The 20586-nt window shown below is 43.5% G+C and overlaps 1 protein-coding gene across 3 annotated transcripts in view; it reads right to left on the bottom strand.

The window, feature by feature from the left end:
* The window catches only part of LOC137369834 (corticotropin-releasing factor receptor 2-like), a 292805-nt gene extending 290691 nt beyond the window's left edge, over positions 1-2114 (bottom strand). For all 3 annotated transcript variants that reach the window (XM_068031419.1, XM_068031420.1, XM_068031421.1), the window contains exon 1: positions 1774-2114. In XM_068031419.1, the coding sequence (XP_067887520.1) occupies positions 1774-1815 (42 nt within the window). In that variant the 5' untranslated portion in view covers positions 1816-2114. The remainder of the gene's footprint in view (positions 1-1773) is intronic.
* Positions 2115-20586: the final 18472 nt, after the last annotated feature.

The following is a 20586-nucleotide window of genomic DNA, read 5'->3' as shown; positions in this document are numbered from 1 at the left end:
CTGCTAAAATGAATCGGCCCTTCACCTCCACTCTATCCAGGCCCCTCAAAATGTTGTACGTTCTTCTGGGGTATAAGTTCTGGGGTGTAAGTTCTTTTCTCTTTTAAGGTGTTCTCTATACTTCAAGAATTTCTGTTTTCCTTTTCAGATTTCCAGCATTTCTTTTTTTCCCCCTTTTCTATATATCAATTTAACAAGTTAATCGACTTAAAGACAGCTTGGATTTAGATATTTGACATAGGGGGTGATGAATGTCTGGAATGTCCCACCAAGAGAGTAATGGGGACTGATCTTTCAGCAAGTTCAAAGAGGGCGGACAAATATTGTGCAATAAGACATTTCCTGGGATCGGCCAGTCATAATGCAACAGAACTTTCTGGACCGGTACATTCCCTTTTCCTATGCAACACTTGGACAACCTGCTTGTTACAATCATTTATCCTACAGTGTGGCTATTAACACCTAACATTATTTAACGAATTAAAGCGCAGTTCAAAAGAGAGAAGCAAAATGGATACTAAGAAACAAATTAGGCCGCAAAACCCACTGGTGTGCATCATGATGGTTTTTGTCAGTCAACTATCACAAAACCGCACCAAACCGTTCCAACTGCGAGCTCCCATGATTACTCATTTACTGTGATACTGGACCTTGCAAGCAAGGATGGTGCCAATTTCAATCCCTGATCTGTGCTGACCCCAGCTCAACTGACATTCCGATTTCCTAGGCTGTAGAACGTTCAAGAAAAAAAAAACAATCGTGCATTTATATACACATAACCTCAAGATGTCTCAAAGCATTTTACAGCTAATAATTACACACAGCAAGGCCCCACAACAGCAATGGGATTTGAGCCATGTCATCACACCACTTGTCAAAATTAGTGAGCAATTAAGCATTGATTTTTTTTTTGGCTGCAGTTTCTCAGAAGACAAGAGCAAAACGCTCTTCCGGTCAATACAGATATTAATACTTGTCAGGACAGGAAAGAGGGAGAAAGGTTAAGTTAGTTAAAAAAAACTGTGAAACATATTCCGGTAAATTCACCAATCCCATTCTCCAAAATGACAACGGCACTTAAAGGAAGTCCTCTATTGGAGACAGGGCTATGGCACTGATCAACTCATCCACACTCCTGGATCTTCGCTGGTCGATGAACTTGGCCTATGTACCAATGACCCTCCAGTGTTAAACGGCTATGTACAAAGTGCTGTCTTGTCAATGTGACAGCGTTAAGCCCAGGCAGCCTGAGCATATGAGCTCTTCCCACTTTGGAGATCCCGGAGCTGTGTGAGGAAAATCAGTTAACAGCGGGCGCAGCGTTTGCTTTGCGGAGGCCCAGTGCAAATCGTTCGAATTGAATGCTTAAAACCTTTAAACTCGGGGCAGAACAATTCGAGACCAATGTGTTTCGTTTTCCGATCATATGGCTCTTGTGTTATCAGCCTGTTACTATAACTCTAAAAATCTGAATCTCAGATACATATATAGCGTGATATACACATAGTTAGACTGAGATACAAGGAGAGACCTAGATAGAAATAATTATTTATACGTAAATTATTGTCTACATAACGTCAGTCACTGCACTTCAAAAGTAAATCTCTTTAGTGCGGTCTAGACGTGAGCAGGCTGTATCGATTCAGGTACCTTTTAAATCCACGTATAACACAAGGTTATGATGACAGGGCTTAAAAATGCCCAGCATGATGTTTCTTTTTAAAGAGAACTTCGAACATACATACGTACAGCCCCACTTAAAATGAAACTTACATGAAATAGTAAAGTCCAGAAAATAGCCCTCTGTAGAACCATGTTGTTAGCCAGGGTTATCGGATCTCTCTACTTGCCCCATACCCAGTTTGAAGATTTTTTTTTTCTCTGTCGCCGGGCTTTGGGTTTTTATAAATTCCAGGTCAGATGAGCGAAGTGCGGGGCAGATCCTCCCGGGACGTGTGTGTGGGATTTAAATCACCCGCAGGCTCCTGCAACTTTTTTTTCTGTTATTATGCATACACAACTGCAACTTTCCCAGGCTAACCCTTTAAAACAATCAGCCTCCCTTAATCTTGCGAGAACATCCCAGCTTCTCTCTCCCCTACCCACGCCGCCCCCTTTTCCTTCTCTCTCTCCCACCCTTGTTCAAGGATCAGGAACCGTCAGTTTAAACCTCTGCTCCAGCGAATCCCCAAAACACCCCTGTCCGGGACGAACGTGCTTCCAAATTGAACCCATCACACGGGCTTGGGTTAGCTTTACAGTACTCTATCCCACAGTGTGTTGCCATGGATCAGGTTTGTGTGTTGTGGGAAGGGACGGCTTATGACACTGGAGATGATCGGTGTCTCTTGTCTGCAGATTTTGTTTTACAGAAAAAAGCTATCGCTACCCATTCCTAATCTTTCACAGCATTACACCGATCCAGGGATAGGTGCCATAATGCACCCCTATTCTAATCCACTGCGGAGAGGGAAGAAAACGTTGATGCAAGGATAAATGATAATTTGTTTATTTTCAATACCAATTGGTGCACTATGTCACAGGGGCAGCCGGAGATCATATTCCACAGACAATGACTGTCCTGCTATCTATATCCCATTCTGACTGCCCTAAAGCTGCAGTGTTGGGTTTCTGAATCTTTGTAAAGTTTAATCGAGGTCTTTAAAAATGGACAGTCAACGTATGGGGGACAGGGAAGAAAAGAGCCCACCAAGGCTTTATTTAAAAACAACGTTTGTTTTCAAACCCCTTATGCAACTGACGCCTGACACAGCATTTATACGGCATTTTTTTGCCAGTTCTGAAGAAGGGCCACTGACCGGAAACGTTAACTCTGCTTCTCTCTCCACAAATGCTGCCAGACCTGCTGAGTATTTCCAGCATTTCTTGAATTTTTTTATTTATAGCATTTATACGAACTGATTGGGCCGAATGGCCTGTTTTCACGTAATTTTTACACTGGCACATGTGACTGGGCATAATCCTGGTACAACTCCTCTTAGACTTGCCACATGTTACCACGTCCAAGACCGACAGGGGGGGGGGGGCGGGGGGCGGGTGTTGGCAGCATAGGGACATAGGGATAAAAGCAAAATACTGCAGATGCTGGAAATCTGAAATAAAAACAAGAAATGCTGGAACCACTCAGCAGGTCTGGCAGCATCTGTGGAAAGAGAAGCAGAGTTAACGTTTCGGGTCAGTGACCCTTCTTCGGAACATAGGGATAATAGATTGAATCCTGAAGTTTTGTTGCTCATGAATATTCATTAAAACCTTGCAAAATTTATGCCTTACCATTCCACTGTTATAACAGTGATAAGGTATGAAATTCCTCTCCACTATTTTAATGGATGTTTAGGCTGTTTATTTTCAATAAGAGTTTAATTATGGTTATGATAATAGACTAGCAGCCCAGAGGCATTGGGGTGGAGCTTCTGCTTTGGGTGCAATTGGCAATCCAGGTGCAAACGGCACTCAGCAATCTGCTCGTTTTCTGAAGTGAAGTCATGGTTCAAATTTCCATACAAACTCATTTGCATTATCACAAAGTCTTCCATGAACCGACACACAGGGCTTTGTTCTAGAATGTGATTTTTACATATTTTCTTGTGCTAAAAATATTTCTTGATATAATTAAAAGTAGCGACTTGGTGCAGTTTTATTGATACAGCTGAAAATGGGTTTTATCACAAAAAATACTCAATAAATTTGGTAATTTCAGGGCGTGGTGCCCAGGAAAGTGAAAACAAACCATTCTGGGCTATTGTGAAACTGGCTCATTAATGTCCATCAGGAAAGAGTTCTCCTACCCCTACCTGGCCTCTGAATTCATCTCCACTGTGGATGAACAATTAATATAGCCTTGCAGGTGTCACCTACATCCTGAGAACTACATAATATTCAGTTTTTATATAAATGCATATTATATGCACTATACTGGACAGAACAAATTCATGCCAACATCTGTCACATTCACCACTGTTATATGCACAGAGTCAACACATTAACAACAAACAATCCATCTTCTACATCATAAGACACAGAAAGAATGGGTAAAATGGGTTTGTGCTTTCTAAGCATCTGATGTCCAACTTACATTTTAGAAATTTGCTGAAAACCCACTCAGTTCAGTCCAAATCTGGCAACTAATTTTCAGAACATGACACTGACCCTCTACCAATAAAGAAGTTGTTTACTAGAATTTTTGTAACTGATGGTACCTCCTCTGCATTCCCAGCTATTTAGAACTTAATGTTCAGGGGTCAACTCTGGCACAGAGTTTTAAGTAAATAGCAGTGCATGCCCAGGTGCTTTAAAGTTGCAATTGTGACTTTCAAACAGCCACGATCATGCAAGCCGTGTTGTTAAGATGTCAACCATGGCTCAAAAGATAGCACTCTCATTTCTGAATCAGAGGTTGAGGGTGAAGATCGCACTCCAGAGACCTGAGCTCAAAATCTAAGCTGACACTCCAGTGCTGTACTGTCAGAGGTGCTGTTTTGAATAAGATGTTAAGACCTGCCTTCATTCCCAGGTGAATGTAAAAGATCCCATGGCACTATTTTGAAGAAGAGCAGTGGAGTACTCTGCAGTATCCTGGCCGATATTTATCCCTCAACTAACATCACTGAAAAAAAAACAGATAATCTGACCATGAACATATTGCTATTTTGGGTGTTTATGGGAGCTTGCTGTGTGCTAGTAGGTTGGTGTACTTCCTACAATACAACTGTGACTACTATTAACGATAGTGGGACTATAGTTTAAATAGTTCCGACATTAAACTGAACGAAATTGGAGCACTAACAATGAATTTAATTAGCACAACATTACTGGAATGTAGAGCATTTTTCCATTTTCTGAACCAAAACATTTGCAACTGTTGTTAATCCCAGATTTCTGGTAGAAATGAATGTGATACAAAGATATATTAGATAAAGAAGTCAATCCTGTAGAAGCCAATGATAGTTTTTAACTTATTTGGACATGCAACAGAAGAAAGTAGCCCATTAATTTGAGCAGTTGTGAACTCTGGCTTCTGGTTAATGTCAGTTCCAGATAAATACATGCCTGTTCCATTGTACATGCTCCACTTGTTAGCATTTTGTAAAATTCTTGATTCAAAGCTAGTATGTGTTTTTCATTTCATTAGGTTTAGAACTTTAATAGTTAAATAAGGATATCTTTGTCTATGACATTTAGTTACATCCACAGTGCTTTTTTTCACTGTAGTGGTTTACTACACCATTTCAGAGGGCAGCTAAAAGTCAACCACATTGTTGTGGATCTGCAATCACATGGAGACCAGACCAGGTAAGGTTGACAGATTTCCTCCCTTGAAGGACATTAATGAATCAGCTGGGTTCTTATGACAATGTGACAGTTTCATAATCATTATTAATGACAGTAGCATTTTAATTCCAGATTTATTAATTAATTGAATTTCAATTCCTTGAACTGCCACAGTGGTATTTGAATTCATGTATCTAGACCATTAGCCTGAGCCTCTAGATTACCAGTCCTTTACCACTATGCTACTATTCCCTGAATAGCAGTGGTCAGGATTATGACAGATTTTCATAGGGTAAACAAAGAAAAGCCATTCCCATTAGCTGATGGTACAAGGACTAGGGGGCACAGATTAAAGGTTGTGGGCAAGAGATGCAGAGGGGATGTGAGGAAAAACGTTTTTATGCAGACAGTGGTAATGACTTGGAACTCGCTGCCTACAAGGGTGGAAGTGGAGATGATGACTTCAAAAGAAAATTGGATGGGCACGAGGGAAATAAACATCGGGTTATGGGGATACAGCCAGGTAATTGGACTAATTTGATTGCTCTACACAGAGCCAGCATTGACTCGATGGGCTAAAACGAACCCTTCTGTGCTGTTATGACTCTATGACTCTACTATTAATGATATAGCCATCTAGATATTTTGGCCAGAGTTCAGTCTAATGTTTTGGGTGCAGCTGTTATGGAACTCCTCAAAGGCTGCAGTTAACAAGATTTTACATTGTCTGTGATTAGAAGGATAAACACTTCACCTGTAGTTTTAGGAGCATAGGAACATAGGAGCAGGATTAGGCCATTCAGCCCATCGAGCCTGCCCCATCACTCAATACAATCATGGCTGATCATCCACTTCAATGCCTTTTTCCCATACTATCCTCATATCCCTTTATGTCATTGGTGTTTAGAGATCTGTCAATCTCTACTTTAAATATACCCAATGACTGAACTTCCACAGCCCTCCAGGGTAGAGAATTCCAAAGATTCACAACCCTCTGAGTAAAGAAATTTCTCCTCATCTCTGTCCTAAGTGGCTTCCCCCTTATTTTGAAATTGTGCCCCTAACTTTCTAACTCAATTTCTCTTGTCCATGTACAAGCTACTCAAGTAGCTCTCTGAGATATTTTGGCATCAGAGATAATGGGCCAGATTTTCAAAATACTGCAGGGTTGGTAACTGGAGCTGACAGTCCCGGAGATCATCTCCGGAACCCGATGCCTCTGGGACAGTCATGATTTTCAAAGTGAGGGCGATGAGAGGGATTGGGAAGCTGCTTACCTCCAATTAAGGGCCCATTAAGCTTCTTTAGGAGCTTTTAAGAGTCCCGGGCAGACAGGAAGGCAATTTTCAATTCTGATTTGGGCAATCCAACCAGTCTGGTGCACGTTAGTGCACAGCTGTTTGGGTCGCCATGCAGCCAAATAAACTTTATTAGAAAATTGATGGAAATAAATTTGACCAGGAAACTACTGCTGGATTGAGTACTGCACCTTAATTTGACCTCCATGGCCACTTTCCCTTCTTGTCACTGCCCTAGCCCTTTCTTGAGCTGCCTGCACTCCATGGAAAGACAGCAGCAGCCTCTAACAAGGCTGCCACCTTCCTTCACCGCTGACCCCAGGCAGGCAGTTCCTGTCCCCTGGAGGTGCTGGTGCTGAGTTCACGTCTTGCCCAATTAGGGCATTTGTATTCCAAGATCACGAGAGTGACGCTGCTGAAACATGGGATCAATCTGAAGCGGACATACTCGCTGGCCCTCCAGTACAGGGCATTGGTGACCTCTCTGATGCAGCGGTGCACTGCTGACTGCACTGCCACACAAAGGTTTCTAGTGGGCCCTTGAAAAGCTGCATAGGCATCAAGCTTGAGAACCACTGCCACTATAAGGACTAAAGGCTCAATCATGGAAGAAAAATCCATCCCAATATCTCCTTGAGGTTCCACAATGGCCACAGCTGAGCTACTGGAAATGAGCTTAAATCAAATTTGGCTCTCTACAGCGACTGTAGGACATCCAGTTAGCCGGCATCAGAGAGCATAGACTAATCAGATCAGACTACTGAAGAAACTAAAATCAGTTCACCAGTTAGGGACTGACTTGTTTGTATGGATACTTTGGCTAATAGGATTGGGAAAGGCACCAAAACTTGAAAAGTAGATGCATCAAGACAAAGGAAAGATGATTTGAGAGACTAGAATAAAGACCAAATATAATGGCACAGTGGCGCAGTGGTTAGCACCGCAGCCTCACAGCTCCAGCGACCCGGGTTCAATTCTGGGTACTGCCTGTGTGGAGTTTGCGAGTTCTCTCTGTGTTTGTGTGGGTTTCCTCCGGGTGCTCCGGTTTCCTCCCACAGCCAAAAGACTTGCAGGTTGATAGGTAAATTGGCCATTATAAATTGCCCCTAGTATAGGTAGGTGGTAGGGGAATATAGGGACAGGTGAGGATGTGGTAGGAATATGGGATTAGTGTAGGATTAGTATAAATGGGTGGTTAATGATCGGCACAGACTCGGTGGGCCAAAGGGCCTGTTTCAGTGCTGTATCTCTAAATCTAAAAATCTAAAATCATAACCATTTGAAGCTGGAATGTTGGCCACACAAATAAATCCTAGAATTTCTACAGCAGGCTCTTACTTATTCTGACCTGCTACTATCCCCAGACGGTCACAGATCCATGGGTATCTTTGAACATGTCTACCTAAAGGATTCAAACATAAGCAGGCGTTGAATGGTCATACTCTTTGAGCCTGGCTTCCCTACAAACATGCACAGTCAGTCCATCATGGAGTTCTCCCACCTGATTCTTGAAGTTTCCAAAAATCAAATCAAGCAAACTCCAGAATACCAATTGAAGGTTCCATCCTACATATACCCACACACACGAGACCAGTTGTCATCCTTGGCATGATATTTCTGTGATTCCAGCACTGAGGAACTATCATGTTCCAGGTAGCTTTTCATGATCTCGAAACTGAATCCAATAATTCTGCCCTTATCCAAACCTCCATTCAGCTCTTTTTAAAGGGATTGTTACGACCAGGTGAGAAAGGTGTCGAGGGGTCCCTCTCAGCCTTCACCCGGTTTTACATAACAGTGATTAATTTTAAACACGTATCGCGGTGCGGGGGCCGATAAAATTCTGTAGAGAGAGGCCCGCCTCGACCCACAATGTCGAGAAAGGCCTGCCGCAAATTACTGTCGGCAGGGGGACCTTGGTGCGGCACCCCCAGTCAGCCCCCACCGGTCCGCAGCAGCATCCCAATTAGAATATGTTAAATGGTACTCACCTCTGCAGATTATGCAACCTGCTGCCTCTCCATGGACACCTCCGGACTTTTCGCTGAACGGGCGGCCGTCACGTGCCATCCCGTTCACGATTGGAAAAGCCAGCGGGTCCTCAGAGGCAGAAGTTGTCACCAGTGAAGGTAAATTCTGTTATTCGGGGGTCTCACTCTGAATACTGGAAGGGAGGAGGGAGGGCGGTATGGATTACTGGAGGGAGAGCTCTGCAGGCATGAAGGGAGGTACTGTGTACCTTCTCTCTGTAAACAGTGTCTGCTGTGCATTTATTTGTGTTTGTAAAGGAGCAATGGCACTCTAGTCACCCTGTGTGTGGGGATGGTGCCAGAAAGGGTAGGAGCATTAAGGTTATATGGATGGTGGGGGCAATCGATTCAGCTGGTAGGATCTTGAGGTGGTCATGCTGTGCCACTCCAAGATGGGCAATGCCATGGCACACCACATAGTTGATCCATGAAAGCAGCTGATGTACCCATCAACACCAATCACTGCCCTGTTAGGAATCTTCGAATACATGAAGGGTTCAACTTCATTTATCACATGGAAATAGGATCCTAAGGATTCATATGTGCCAGAGGAAAAATCAACAGGCAGGTGTGACCCACGTAGAGACCCCCGGTCGTGAGCAACAGCCCCCAAGGGGAGCTCGCTATTATGATTGCCGTGCATCTACAGGCCCCACATGACATGCCATCAGATGTCAGAGCACCAGTGTCAGAGGCAATTATGCATGTAGAGAGGGTGGTGACACGTCTCTGTGCCCTGCTGAAAGATGACCTGCAGCCCATGGGCTTTGGTGGACATCCTATGCCTTTGGTCCTCATAGTGGCAGTGGTTCTCAAGCTTGATGCTTCTGCATCTTTTCAGGGGCCCACCAGAGACCTTTGTGGTGTCACACAGTCAGCAGTGCACTGCTGCATCAGGGAGGTCACCAATGCCTTGCGCCGGAGGGCCAGTGAGTATGTCCGCTTCAGGACAGAACCTTACAGCCAGGCTCAAAGGGCCATCAGTTTCGGCACCATTGCCAGAGAACCATAGGTTGTAATATTCATAGACTGCACTCATGTGGCCATCAGGCCTCCCGCCAAGCTACCACCTGCAGACGTCACCATTAAAGGAATCCTCTCAATTTCGGTGAAGCTGGTATGTGATCACCGCAGATGCCTCATGCAAATCTGTGACCGCTTCTCAGGCAGCTGTCATGACGCCTGGGACCTGTGCCAGTCCCAGCTGCCACTGCTGTTCACTGACCTGGCTCAGATGGAGGGGTGGCTTCTTGGAGATAAGGGGCTATCCCTTGCAGACATGGCTCCTGACACCAGTGAGAGACCCCACCACTGCTGAAGAGGAGAGATACAATGCCAGCCACTGAGCTACAAAAGCCATCATTGAGCAGGAGATCGGCATGCTGAAAGGATGCTTCCAATGCCTGGATGGATAGGGTGATGCCCTGTACTATGGGCTAAAAAGGCCAGCTTCTTTCTTGCTGCTCTGCACAACTACGCACCCAATAGGGGACAGGACTGACATGATGAGGAGAGAAGTCAACAGGATTCCTCCTCGGACTATGAGGACACTGAGGACCTACACCATGAAAGACGCATGGGAGGGCAGATGGCACCCAGGCTCTGCACACAGGGCTAGCAGTGAGCTAGGGATGTACGGCAGTGGTTTATCAGACAAAGGCTGTCTGCTCCATAGGAACCGACATGAGCTCTGCAAGCCACACATCACCCTCGCTCACCTGCTGTGCACCAGTCCACATCTGCAGCATCCCTGTGTAAACCATTAGAGGCAGAAGCTGACTGAACCAATGTCTATGTCACTGCATCCGTGGAGACGCTCATGAGTAATGGTGGCATGGCAATGTTCTTATTGCATACGTTGGCTCTCCTGAAGGACCAATGATTCAAAGGGATGTGACATTGGCGCTAGATACTGGCACACATCATTCACACAGAGAAAAGGACACACACATGTTGGTTAGGAACATTTAGTGAAAGACGTATTTACATTGCTGTGACACCCGTGCATTCCCATTTACAGAGGTAAATCTCTGTAATACCTTTTATGGTATATTTAAGTCTCACATCCTGGAATGTGCATAATTAAAATTATTCCCCCAGGTGCGGCATGCCTACAAGAAGGAATGTAACACTTGAGTGGAAGAAGAAGATCGCAACTTCACAGGACACTGGGACACAGCAGGGTAAGTATGTGGCAGCAAAGCAGAAAGTGCTGGGGTAACTCAGCAGGTCATGCAGCATCTGTGGAGAGAGAAGCAGAGTTAACTTTCAGGTCTGTGAGCATGGACAAGTTAACTTTGCTTCTCTCTCCACAGATGCTGCCTGACCTGCTGGATTTCTGCAGCACTTTCTGCTTTGCTGCCAGATTGACAGCAGCCTCACTCTTCAGCAGTCAGGTAAGTATTCTTTGACAGCTGTCAGGAAGCAGGTGCTGGGGCACTTAAAATAGGAAAATAGGGCCTCAGCACCTGCTGTACAACTGTCAAAAGGTCTATCACTGCTCCGAAGGTCCTGCCTCTCGCCACGTAATATGGGAGGGCGGCTCGGCACCGTGATGCTAATGAGATCCGTGGGCTATATTGCGGGGGCTCTGCGGCGGCCACTAAATGCGGGCACCCCGCTGAGTTGAAAGGGCGCCGCTGCACAGCGCAGTGCCCGAATTAAATTCAGCCCACTGTGTTTTTAGCTCCCCCTTGGTGAATTCTTGTTCACCACTTTCCAATTATAAGGCAAAGAAACCAGCACAAACAGGCTTTCTTAGGTTTAATGAAGAAAAGTTGAAATTTATTAAACTTACACGAAACTCTAATTCGGTTAATGCTTACGGATACACAACACGCCCAAGCTAGCATGCGCACGCGATACACACCTGCAGATAGAGACAGAAAGAAAACAGAAGAAATAAAGTGGAAAAGTTTGAGGCAATATCTGAACAGGTTTTTTGTGTTACAGTTCTTCGAGCTCACTGTAGTGTCCTTTATTGAAGCTAGATCTTGCTTTTCACTGGGGCCCAGTATTCTTCTTAAACCTTGCTCACTGTAGGACACTTTTCTCTCTTGGGGTTTATGTGTCTTCAGTGGATTCAGAGGCTTGTGAGAAAGAGATGGGAGCAGGCAGAGAGTAGAGGCTTTGGTGAGCCAGCCAAGAGAGTACTTCTCAGTCCAGGAGCATTATGCTTTCTGCCCAAACTGTTTGTACAAATTCAAAAAGCTCAGGTTGCAAAGCAGGTTAGTCATGTGACTAGCTGGTTTGACCAGGTCCATTTGCGTATTTGGCCATCTTAGCAGTCAACCTGGAATGCGAGCTCCCCCACCTTCAACATCTGGTGATCAAAAATCCATTGTGGGTTGAATGTGTCAGGCAATGGTCCTTTGTCCTTTCCAAGCACTGTCTGTTAATATGGAAATGTCTTTCCAGCCAAGGGTCCATTGTGGGTTGAAGGTGTCAGGGAATGGCTGCTTTGTCCTTCCACTGTTAATATACAAATATCTTTCCAGGCAAGATCTTACAATTTTTTTAAAGCAAGTCCTTTCTTCACTTCAACAACAGTTTGAAATTTAATGTCCATGTGGCAAAATGAATATGCCTCATGCTTGGCAGGTGGGCGCCTGCATGACAGGATTCACTGACACACCATTTATTGGGAATCTAGGTCACAAATATCGGAAAAAGTATTGGCCATGTGGTGCATCAGACCAACTCCAGATTATCATTAGTCTTGACAACTCTATTTTTCTATTCACAATTCTCTGTCCTTTGCCTGTAACCATTATCACTTACTTTCTAGTAAGTGTTTTATTTCCTTTAAAACATCTTGATTGATTTTGAATCCAATGCCCAGCACATTCTCACCATTCTTTGCAAGAAATTTTTCCTGGATTCACTTTTCAGAGGGCTAGCTCAAATTCTAGGTTTGTGGGGGTGAAATTGGTCTCTGCCAGTAGCGTGAAATGGGTTTATAGTGAATCAGCAGCCAATTCTTCACTGCACCCAAACTTCTTTCCACTGAAGTTCACAGAATAATAGTTTCCTGGAGTTACTGTCACCTATACTTGGTTTGAAATTATAAATCTTGACAGTACTGTCTGAGTTAATGGAAAATTTTAAAAAGGCACCGTATATAACAGGCTGCTGATTCGCTGCAAGCCCTTTTTGTGCTGCTGGCATAGACCAATTTCACCCCCTATGTCTTATAGCATTTGAATTCCAATTCTTACTCAATGCTTCCTAATGTACTAGCCATGTCCCCTAGTTTTTTACTTAAGGCCTCAATTAAATAACTTACCTCTGAATACTGACTCTGATAATGTGAGTCTTCTAACAGCAAATAGTTGGACGCTTGATCTACATAAAGCTCTGTGCAGCCCTTCCATCTGTGATCAACTTGTCCTGAGACTGAGAGGACATGAATCATTTCACCTCATGAACTGGACAACATGATGGAAAAGAGCCTAGCCGTCATGCCCGGCTTCCTACCAGCTATGTCACTTGAAAAAGGTTGAAGATTACAATACATTGCTTGTGCATGCCATACTAAGTTGATAGACAATGTTGCAAAACATATATTCAGTTTGTTCATGTACACAAAAAGAATAATTTTACACAGGGAGTGAATGCTGTTGGATGTTGGCAGCACCAGGTCTCTGTTGTTTTCTGAGGGCTTCAGCCTCTCGGCTGCCAGAGTTATGGCAGGATACTAATGGAACGTCCAAGGAATTTCAGGGCTGCAGTCAGGAAGACTTGGCTCCAAATCCCTTGTTTGCTGTTAGGCAATTGTTTTTTTGAAAGTGATTTCATTGAAACATTTTTACTCCCAGTAATACATTATCCACGGCCACTGTGAGAAAGAAGTTTTAAAATAGGAAAATAATTAATTCCCAAATGGTATGAACAGCAGATTTCAATAAAATTAAAGAAGTCTCCTTTCCTTTTAAGGCAAATAAAAATCATAGTGCCAAAAATCCACCTTCATAAAAAAAGTGTTTTGGAGAAATGTTGTCTGTTGGTGGAAAATGGGTGGGTGGTTAATGGGAGGAGAATAATGGCTGTTGGCAGGGGAGCTGTCCCAATTTCTGTGTGCTGCCCCTCATTTGCAAGGTTAAGACTAGCTGCCAGTAATGACATGGGCTCCCCATAGATAGCTCAGCAATTAGGAGGTGGAAAATCGGGCACTGCTGTAGTTTCCTGAAGGCCAGCAATAGCTAAAAGGGAAGGTGCCTTTTTTTTGCAACCAGTTGTAGTCAGGATAACTTGCTATGGTTTCTCTCCCACCCCTGCACTGTTACTTCTGGAGTCCCCCAAGGAAGTACCTTTTGTCTCCTCTTACTTCTCATCTACATGCTGCCCCTAGGTGACCTCACCCAAAGATGTGATATCAGATTTCACATGTACCATGATGACACCCAGGTCTACCTTGCCACCACCTCTCTCAACCCAACCACTGCTTCTTTGTTGTTGATGAATCGTGACTTCCTCCAATGAAACAATTGGAAAATTGAACAAACCACAAACACTGTTCCTTCGCCACCAATTCCAACTCTGTCCTTGGCCACTGCCTGACATGCCTGAGGCTTAGCCAGACTGCTTGTAGCCTCAGCATCCTGTTTGACACTGAGCTGAGCTTCTCCCATCCTCTCCATCACAAAGATCACCTACTTCCACCTCCATCTCTGCCCCTCCCTCAACGTATCTGCTGCTGAAACCCTTATCCATGCTTTTGTTACTTCCAAAATGAACTATTCTAATGCTCTCCTTGCCAACCTCCTAAACACCCTCCATAAACTTCAACTTAACATAAAATCTGTTGTCCATATCCTAACCCAAAAGAAGTCTCCTTTGCCCATTATCCCTGTGCTCAGTAGCCTATATTGGCTCTCGACCTTGTGTTCAAACCCTCCATGACCTCACCCCTTTCTCTCTCTGTTACGTCCTCCAGTCCTACAACCCTCCAAGAACGCTGTGTTCCACCAACCCTTGCTTCTTGTTTATCCGCTACTCACGACACCCAACCATTGGCAGCAATGCTTTTAAATGGCTCAGCCCTAAGCTTTTACATTTTCTCCCTAAACCTCTCTGCCTCTCCAACTGTCTTAAGATGCTCCTTAAAACCTATCTATTTAATCAAGCTTTTCCACACCTATCCCAATATTTTGTTCTTCATCTTAATGTCAGTTTTCATTTGATTTCATTCCTGTGAAGCACACTGGAATGTTTTACTATGTCAAAGGTACTGTATAAATGCAAATTGTTGTCCAAAGATCCTTAGAAAGCCTGGAGAAATGGTATAAAGAAAGGAGAACCTCCATGAATAATCAATAACATTATTTTTCGGAATTGGCGAGTTTCTTTGTGTGCTCTCCTAATTAGCTGCTGTCACTTCAGTGAAAGATCAGTAGAAATCACATTTCCATGGCCTTTCTGGGGTTTCCCTAATCTTCCGACAAAGTTATGATGACTGTTGGGGAGAACCCCTGAGAGATCCATACCTGCCTCCATTAATGGACATTGTAACCTGGCCTTAGTTGTAAAGCACAGACCAAAGTTGCTACAGGGACTTGAAAGGGACCATAACTGGATTTGCCATTATTACCACTCAGCAACAAATGCCATATTGCTGCAGCACAGTAGGAAGGAGCTTTAAATAATTTTTAACACTCATACTACAGCATAATTCTGCTTTGCCACAATATGGAAGAGAAAATGGATCCAATTTATAATGGCTACAGAAATTAGCAAGGGAGTGTGGGTTCCAGAATGTGCATTGTGACTCCAAATGCTGAGTTACCAACAGTTGCCCTCTGAGAAAAGTTTGATCAGTGCTCATGATGGAAATCTTATGTAATCTGAATGAAGAATGAAAAATAATGTGCATCCATATACGCCCCAGGATATCCCAAAGCATGTATAACCAAAGACATTTCTATGAAGCGCAGTCGCTCTTTCATATATAAGCACGGAAGCCACTCTGTACACAGTAAGGTCCCACAAATAGCAACTGAAAAGAATGGTCTTTTTCCAGTAGTTTTGGTGAGGCAGAAGTATTGACGAAATGATTGGGTGAACTCCTTTCCTTTCTTCATTTTGTGTTATGAGACCCTTTATGTCCACCTGAACCACTGAAACAGGGACCTCTGTTTAATATTTCATCTGAAGGATGACAACTCCAACAGTGCAGTGCTCCTATAGTACTGCAGTTACTTCTAGATCAGGTATCAGAATACTAAATCTACCACAGCTCCAATCTCTCATTGCCAACCACCTGATCTTGGAAGCAGTTTAACTTCCAAGTGTGGCTTATAGTGTCATATAGAAGGATGCTAGGAGCGATCCATATTATATTATACTGCATGTTACATCAGGAGTATCACAGGGGCAATCACAATAACATCCATGTTGGAGCTCTGGTGGTTACAGTATATCACACCCCTGGGACCAGGAGCTGGGATTTTTCTTTCTTAGCTCCAGGTAACTCTAAAAGTCAATGCTCTCGTCAATTTGTTGGCCCTAGCTTGATGTGAAGCAAAAAACTCAATAGTACCTGGTACTGGTAAACTGCATAGATTTAGCTAAGTTGAACTTCAACAGCAATCCTATGAGCACCTAGGGATCCCCAATCCTTGCCTATTACTAATTTAGCCTAAATTTTCTGTGGTGTGTCCTCATAGGAAAACCACATGAAATCGATATCAGACAAACAAAAACTAGTCAAGGATTTATTAAGAGTTTGCTTTGGAGACTCGTAAGTGTCTGAAACCCAATTGCTCAAGACAATGTAATAGACATTCTTTGTGGCATCCTGAGAAGAAATCTTGCCTTTTTATGCAACCTATTCTTGTTTGATATGGTAGTGCTTGATCCTGATGGGTAAGGTAAAGATTAGCTTCACTGCATTCCATAGCAAGTATTACCTGATGAATGAACAGTCACCAATGTAACTAAAGCTAACTTTAAAGCACTAAACTCATTACTCCCTTCTCCAATGGTGTTAAAATAGTTCAGCTGGGCTCCAAGTTTCCATTTCATTACTAGAAAGTAAAATTAAAATGCATCAGCGTCAAAGCTCAACAAACCAGCTTGCTTCCATGGGACTGACCCAAGTTTAAATAAACTTTAACTCAACTTCTCCGGTTCCTTCTCTCAGCTCTGTTGCTTTAGAAACAGAACTCTTTAAGCACCTTATAACCATTCAGTGCAAAATTTATCTCATAATCCCATTTGAAAACAGTGCATATTAATAATTTTCAAAGCTATGGCCCTGAAATGAGAATGTTCAAAATTGGTAAAGGAATTTCCAATCTATTCATTTCAAATTTGTCTCTCTTCACTCTTTCAATGAAGGCTTTAGGTTCTTTAAACGAGTTGACATCTCTCGTCTGAACTTCAGATGAAACGCTTCCATGGCTTAATTTTCAGGGCCTATTTCTCCATTTCTTTCACATAAAAATACAAGGGATTGAATTTGATAAAAGCAAAATACTGCGGATGCTGGAAATCTGAAATAAAAACAAGAAATGCTGGAAATACTCAGCAGGTCTGGCAGCATCTGTGGAAAGAGAAGCAGAGTTAACGTTTCGGGTCAGTGACCCTTCTTCGGAACGGCCAGTTCCGATGAAGGGTCACTGACCTGAAACGTTAACTCTGCTTCTCTTTCCACAGATGCTGCCAGACCTGCTGAGGATTGAATTTGATGATCCTTGAAACTAGTTTTCCTCATTCTATCATCATTGCCTGTTAGGCTGTTGATTACTTGGATGAATCATTGAAGATTTTCCTGCGATTTTTCCCATTTCAAGAGTTAAATGAACTCAGTTGGAGCAGTAGTAGAGATAACACAACTGGCCTCAGTGCTGTGCTGTCTGATTACCTTACATGATAAGCAGTCACTGTATGTTACATTTTGTGAAACATTTTGAGATATTTTATAGATGTCATAAGGTACTCTAAGCAAGCAAGCCCTTTTTTTTAAACCATCAACACCCGCTGAAAGCTCAAATGTATGGAAGTTTTTTATGAATACAGGACTGTGGTTGGATGTGACAGTGCCCTCAATCAAATTGTTTGCCAATACTCACTGCCTAAGCTCACTTGCTAGGAATAAATTTCTGGAATAGGGAGCAGAGGGCTGGTGAGTGTGGAATGGCACCTCAGTATGGGATGAGGGGGTGGTTCAATCCTCTGAACACGTATCATTGTGTTCCTGAGGTTTCTCGATAGTTGCAGTCACCAAGTAAGGCCTTTTGCTGGCATTTATTCAGGTGGAATTTCATTTAAATTATGACTTAATTTCTCCTTTTTTGAAGATAATAAGGATAGATGAGGACAATCTTTTGATTTGCAATGTACAGTCTGAAAGAATGGAGAAAGCAGCTTCAACAGTAACTTTTAAAAGGGAATTGGATATACACCTGAAAAAGGAAAAATGCAAAGCTATGTGGAAAGAGCATGGGAGAGGAAATAATTGGATAGCTCTTTCAAAAAGTCTGCACAAGCACACTGGGCTAATTGGCTTCCTTCTGTGCTGTTCAGTTCTGTGATTCTAACATGTCTGGTGCCTCCACCGTTAGTCCTCTCAATCACAAGAAGTAACTATGTGATGACCTTAAAAAACCAGAAGAGGTTAGTAGCCAAACATCAGAAATGTGTTTCAGATCTCAGTGAATTCAGGAACAACATCATGGCAAATGACATAGCATATAAGGCTAATATCACAAGTTAATGCCGCTATGGGTTGGAATTGGTAAACAGCCCCATTGCTGGACTGCAGCCTATAATTATCAGTGCTTTGGAGTTGATACACGAAAAGAAAAATGACGGGGAGTAGGTCAGCAATCTGCCAAGGGGCATTCCAAATAAGTATTGGTCTGTGCCTGAAGTAACAGATTGCAAAAAAAAAAGCCATTTTTTATGTTTGCCTTTTTCCATGCCACCCTCCCCTTTCCTGCCTTCTTGTTGGACATTTCCTCTCTTTTGGCATAGTCAGGCAGTTTGGATTGTAGAACCTCATTAGGCTGAAAAAAACCCAGAAATTACTGTCAGCCATATTATATTTCTGTCTCTGCAATTTTAGCAGAGGTATTAATGCCTCTGTTTAAATCGTGGAAAGAGAAATTTGACATTAGCGAGTTGTGTTCCTAAACATTGGCAATGATTTTTACCCAACAGTTTGCATGACAACATGGCTCATTTCCCAGTTCCATGCTCCTATAAAGAAAAGTGGGTCTTCTTATTGGTTTCACAACTGACAATTGGCAAAACGGAGACAATAAAATACTTGGGATAATTCCACTCAAATGACAATTGAGACTGGGACTTCCAGATCTGCAGATGGGGGAATGAACACTCCACTGCTGACCATAGACTTAGTGCCTGTGTGTCTCATTACATGGTGGCTCTCCTTTTTGTGGGGAATTCATAATGAAAACTGGAGGCTTGAGGTGATTGAAATATCAAAGCATCAGCAGCTTAACTTGTGCAGTACTGCTCACACAACAGAATCATCTCCAGGTCCTGAACAAAAAGGAAAAAATGCAGCTAGGGCACGGAAAAGAGGAAATTTAGGAGGCTTGGAGGGTGTGTGGGGCAGGGAAGCAAAACATAGCGACAGAAGAAGATTTTGGTTGACTTTTGTTGACAGGGAGTTAGGAAGGTAACAAAAACAAGAAATGCTGGAATCACTCAGCAGGTCTGGCAGCATCTGTGGAAAGAGAAGCAGAGTTAACGTTTCGGGTCAGTGACCCTTCTTCGGAACTGACAAATATTAGAAAAGTCACAGATTATAAACAAGTGAGGTGGGGGTGGGGCAAGAGATAACAAAGGAGAAGGTGCAGATTGGACCAGGCCACATAGCTGACCAAAAGGTCACGGAGAACAGGCAAACAATATGTTAATGGTGTGTTGAAAGACAAAGCATTAGTACAGATTAGGTGTGAATACACTGAATATTGAACAGCAGCAAGTGCAAACCTGAAGAAAAACAACCTGAAAAAAACAGTGGATAAGCAAACTGAACAAACTAAGATGAAATGAAATAAATGCAAAAAAAGATTGTAAAAAATGTAAAAAGGAATGTAAAAAAAAAGGAAGAAAAAATAACTAAAAATGAAAGTAAAATGGGGGGCTGTCATGCTCTGAAATTATTGAACTCACTGTTCAGTCCGGCAGGCTGTAGTGTGCCTAATCGGTAGATGAGATGCTGTTCCTCGAGCTTGCGTTGATGTTCACTGGAACACTGCAGCAATCCCAGGACAGAGATGTGAGCATGAGAGCAGGGGGGAGTGTTGAAATGGCAAGCAACCGGAAGCTCCGGGTCCTGCTTGCGGACTGAGCGGAGATGTTCCGCAAAGCGGTCACCCAGTCTGCGCTTGGTCTCCCCAATGTAGAGGAGACCACACTGTGAGCAGCGAATACAGTATACTACATTGAAAGAAGTACAAGTAAATCGCTGCTTCACCTGAAAGGAGTGTTTGGGGCCTGGGATAGTGAGGAGAGAGGAGGTAAATGGGCAGGTATTACACCTCCTGCGATTGCAGGGGAAGGTGCCCTGGGACGGGGACGAGGTGGTGGGGGTAATGGAGGAGTGGACCAGGGTGTCGCGGAGGGAACGATCCCTTCGGAATGCTGACAGGGGAAGGGAGGGGAAGATGCGACTGGTAGTGGCATCACGCTGGAGGTGGCGAGGGAGGGGAAGGGGTGAGGGTAGAGGTGCGGGGAATGGGTCGGACTCGGTTGAGGGCCCTGTCAACCACAGTGGGGGGAAATCCTCGGTTGAGGAAAAAGGAGGTCATATCAGAAGCACCGTCATGGAAGGTAGCATCATCAGAGCAGATGCGTCGGAGACGGAGAAACTGGGAGAATGGAATGGAGTCCTTACAGGAGGTAGGGTGTGAAGACGTGTAGTCAAGGTAGCTGTGGGAGTCGGTGGGCTTATAATGGATATTGGTAGACAACCTATCCCCAGAGATGGAGAC

This window comes from Heterodontus francisci, chromosome 5 (assembly GCF_036365525.1).
Source record: "Heterodontus francisci isolate sHetFra1 chromosome 5, sHetFra1.hap1, whole genome shotgun sequence".
NCBI lineage: Eukaryota > Metazoa > Chordata > Chondrichthyes > Heterodontiformes > Heterodontidae > Heterodontus > Heterodontus francisci.
Note: the sequence above shows the minus strand (reverse complement) of the source record. Positions and strands in the feature narration are given on the sequence as shown.